The following is a 4,273-nucleotide window of genomic DNA, read 5'->3' as shown; positions in this document are numbered from 1 at the left end:
CAATTGCCTTCGGGTTCAAGAAAAAGGCTGACAAGCAACGAACAATGGGGAGTTGGGCTTCAGTTGCCTCTCAGAGCTCTTGTGAGCTCCAAGGGATAGGTCACGAGTAAATCATCGGTTCAAATTTATTGATCTTGTCTCAGTGTTCGTCGTGTATGGACATGGGTCACTGTGTGCAGCACGTGGGCACGTAAGTCGGACCATTGCATGTTGATCAAGTTGGCAGGAGAAAACTGAACCAAAGCTAGAGGGAGTTACTGATCAGGAAGAAAGTTCCATGGGCTTAGAGCCTTGAAGGCCAATCGACTGTCTATTCAACACTACCTGACCTATCACAATATTCAGAAAACTGAGACCTTGATTGGATTATTGCTGGCTATAAGGCCAAAGATTGTATAACTTTCCATGTTATCCTGCAAGCTACAGCAGAAAAGCAAATCTCAGAATGTTATGTACAGAAATTAAGCCTCGTCTACAACTTCTACAAGTCTCCCCCGAACCCACTTCTTGGTTACTCTGACTGGTCCCGGAGATTCTTCTCCCTGATCGGAGTCTAAACTTCCTTGGGTCCCATTTGGCGACATGTCCATCTCCCCTGAGCCTGAAAGTGTAAATTGGCCGTCCAAGTTCAGCACGTTCTGTAATGTAAACTTGCTGAAATCAAAGCCCACACCATTACCGGAGACAAGTGATTGCCTCCCATTGACTGTCCATTTGTGGCTTGGCTCCTCGAATGAACCCTTGATCTTTTCATATCCGACTCGGCCGGATAAGCCAGTGCCACCTCCTGATGGACCATGTGACACATTTTCATTCGATGAGATCTCGCCTTTTTCTACAGCTTCGATCAGCTCAATGGCTTCAGCTATCAGCTTTCTTGTTTCCAGTAGGGAAGCTTGTGCAGTGGCACTCCTCGTAGCAGCGAACTCAAGGGCTTCTGCTGCCTTCTCAGCTTGAGCTATTAATAGCCTGAAGAAAAGGTAAAAAGTAGATTCCTCCAACATCTTAAAGACATCAACTTCGGGGATAGATGCAGGACAAGTTTATCTTCTTAAACTCAGATAAAACCTATTATATGAAACGTACCTAGCTCGTTCAACAGCTTCAGCAATCTCAGAATCCGCGGCTTTTCTCTGGGATCTAATGTTCTTTATCATCTCCAACTTTGAACTTGCCAAAGGGTCCTCATAGAGAGGCTTGTTGCTTCTCTGAACAGTCGATCGCTTGATATTGTCTGTGCTTGAAGCATTTTCTGTTTCGTTCGTCTTCTTCTTCAAGTTCTGCCTGGTGGACTTTATTATGCCAACCGGCCTTCTCCGAGGCTTTCTTTCAGATCCAACAGCCGTACCATGATGTTTAGCCATTCCAGAACAAACTCTCTCACGGTAATCCTAAGTAAGTAAGAAGTGAGAGTACTTGTTCAGTCTCTTGGTAACATTATCAGATCTAAGTAACCTAGAAGATTTTTGAATTTGTTTTCTAAATATGCCTAACCTATGAGCATTGATTGCTAAGGCACGAGCATTAAGACGCCAAGAAAAGAAACTTACTTGTTCGATGTTCAGAACAATGAATCAAATAAATACAGAACTGAATAAGACACCACAATGGAAGATGAAAACTACCCATAGGAATATCTAATCCAAATATTAAGAAGCTCCAAGCACTGAAAAAGATGAAAGACCACTTACAGGATCAGCCCATTTTGCAGCAATAGCTTCGGCGATTCTCCTTTTCTGCTCGGGGGATTTTGATGCTCGCTGGACCCCTTTCAGCCTTGGCATGCTTTTTCTTTGCTCAATGCTCTCCAACCACTCCTTCTCAAGCTGTTCATCCAAGGTGTTGTACGAGTTCCATTTCATCTCCTTCTCAACAAAAAGGCCTTTTCTAGAAGCTTCTGCAATCAAATTCTGCCAAGCATAGAAGCATGTCGCTTGCACTTTCATCTTTTCACGGCGCCTTCTCCACCCTATTCGAACAGCTGCCCCAATTTTCATTCTCGTCTCGTTGCTGTAGATTTACATACAAGAAAGAGAAAAGAAGTTCGTAATTAGGCAGAAGGCCAAGCCAAAAAAATAAAGTTCCAATATGGTGGGAGCAGGTGGAGGGAAAAATCCATCATAGAACCAGCTTATGGAATAACCAGCTACCATCTACATAGGTAAAACTGCAAGAGACCTAGCAGACTCGTTCTGCAGTAGAAAAATCTTTAAGACTGAGTGTAGTTGTATACGAAAAAATGGGAAGATGATGCAGAAGCAAAACATAAAACAGCACAACTGGTGCGGCAATTCCATTCTCTGAAGTTTCTATTAATTAATATCAAATGAGGCATGAGGTCTTTGGGACAGTAGTGCGGAAAGGAAATGAAACAGATTGCCATCTAAGACTGTCAAGTTTTATTTGGTGATTTCATTCCCAGATGTTTCCTCCCCTATATATGAGGTGCGGCATAAGGTCATTTTTGGGCTAATGGAGTGGAAACTAAATGAACAGGAAACATTTTTCGAAAGAGTTTGGCTTTCCATACCCAGATATTTCCATTCCTTGCATCAAATGATGGAAAACCACAAAATATAAACTGGAAGCTCCAAAAACTCCACGACTCTAATCAGAGTATGTAAGTTCACCACTAAATCAAATTCATTGCAACATGATGCACATGATTACCCACAATGATACAACCTTTGTCTATGCCCAAAGTTAACCAATTTCATCCTGACCTGCAAGACAAAATCCTTCATGAGACTCTACTTTTAGCATCATAAGAATACAACCAAAGGCACGAATTATATAACACCATTCAATCTCCAAGAGCCGCATTGTGCAAATCATAGATCAAAGGATCATCACCATGGTATATAATACAATTTTCACCAACACAGACCATCAACAATTTAATATCACAAAAAAATAATTGAATTCAAGCAATATTGTCAACACGGCAACTCTCAAAACAAGGGTTTAGCATTCGCCGATAGCCACAATCAATAAACAACTACTCTCACTCTTACCATCCTAAAGCTATGATAACCAAATCTATCTCTACCACTAAACTGCTGCCATTGAACTCCTACACAAACTTCAGAGAGCTCTGTTACCGTTCAAAGGAAACAATGGAAGCTTGCCCATAAAATTCTTACATGACATCACCTTAGGACTCTGCATAGCAATCCTCGTCCTCTCCCTGATCTTCTGTATGGTCTCTGCGGCCATAGCGGAAGTTCCCTTGGTCAGACCCAATAGCCCAATAAACCAAATACATGAATAAAACAAGAACGTGAAGGAATAAGACTATTACCAGCACTGTGCTTCTTGCCTTTGTTCCAGGGGACGATCCCTCTGTTAGCCCTAGAAATCTTCATCCTCCTCGACGTTTCCCTAACATCCAATCCCACAGCGATGCCGACTTCACTGCAAGAAATCACGACAGCCCTGTCTCCCACCTGATCATCATGATCACGACACTTGGGCTCGATCTGGGCCACTGCCCTGACCGTGAAACCCGAACTCCGACCTCTGTCGAAGCTCACTCTCCGACGACCCAACCTCTCGTCGTTTTGAACCGATGCGAGGTGACAGAACCATTTGCTGCGACTACAGAAGTCCCGCGAGCTAAGAGCAAGAGAACCCATGAAAATGGACCAGTGGTTTGAATCGAAAGTGAAGAACTTGACGCTTCAAATGGCTGGGAATTGCCCGGCGGTTCGGGGCGGGGAGGGACCGGAGAAGCTCCACTGAAGAACACTTGTCGATGGCTGTCCGGAGAAACTTCCGTCTGGTTTTTGTGTTGTTCAGGAATATGGAGGATAATATGCCCGGCCCGCTCTGAGCCCGGGGGGGGGGGAAAGACGTCGGGCCCGAACCGGCCCGTAAGTAATGAGCCCAATTATATTGGACCAGTGCTGGCCCGATCAATATGACCATAATTCTATTTCATATTAGGCCTAAACTGTTTTAGGCCAGCGACCAAGGATATCGAGGATTTGTTCATTCAAACCATGGGCTAACGTAGTCAATGTATAATATAAAATTGAGTAAATTTTCAAAAAAAAAAAAAAAACACAAGCTTTTTACTTTTTTTTTCTAATTTTAACACGAACTTTTAACTTTGTCCAATAAAATCATAAACTTAGCCAAAGGTTTCACGTTTGGCACACTATGGGCTCACCCGATATTTCTAACTGAAAAAGCTTATGTGGACCGTTAACGGTATAGACGTGGATAACGACAGTCCACATTTGTCGACGTGAATAACATTGTGGGCTCACCC

The 4,273-nt window shown here is 43.2% G+C and overlaps 1 protein-coding gene across 3 annotated transcripts; it reads right to left on the bottom strand.

Annotated features, from left to right (window-relative positions):
- Positions 1–340: 340 nt before the first annotated feature.
- Positions 341–3,793, bottom strand: LOC116211520. Of its 3 annotated transcripts, XM_031545954.1 has the most exons (7): positions 3,302–3,793; positions 3,154–3,206; positions 2,671–2,723; positions 1,692–2,010; positions 1,087–1,391; positions 680–969; positions 341–601 (listed from the first exon to the last, which is right to left on the bottom strand). In XM_031545954.1, exons 1-7 carry the CDS (start codon positions 3,633–3,635, stop codon positions 462–464), a joined length of 1,494 nt encoding a protein of 497 aa, XP_031401814.1. In that variant the 5' UTR covers positions 3,636–3,793; the 3' UTR covers positions 341–461. The 3 variants fall into 3 exon arrangements, with proteins under 3 accessions (XP_031401814.1, XP_031401811.1, XP_031401813.1); XM_031545951.1 differs by having other exon boundaries at positions 341–969; positions 3,302–3,792; XM_031545953.1 differs by having other exon boundaries at positions 341–969; positions 2,686–2,723; positions 3,302–3,792.
- Positions 3,794–4,273: the final 480 nt, after the last annotated feature.

Source organism: Punica granatum, chromosome 6, assembly GCF_007655135.1.
Source record: "Punica granatum isolate Tunisia-2019 chromosome 6, ASM765513v2, whole genome shotgun sequence".
NCBI lineage: Eukaryota > Viridiplantae > Streptophyta > Magnoliopsida > Myrtales > Lythraceae > Punica > Punica granatum.
This window is presented reverse-complemented; position numbering and strand designations above follow the sequence as displayed.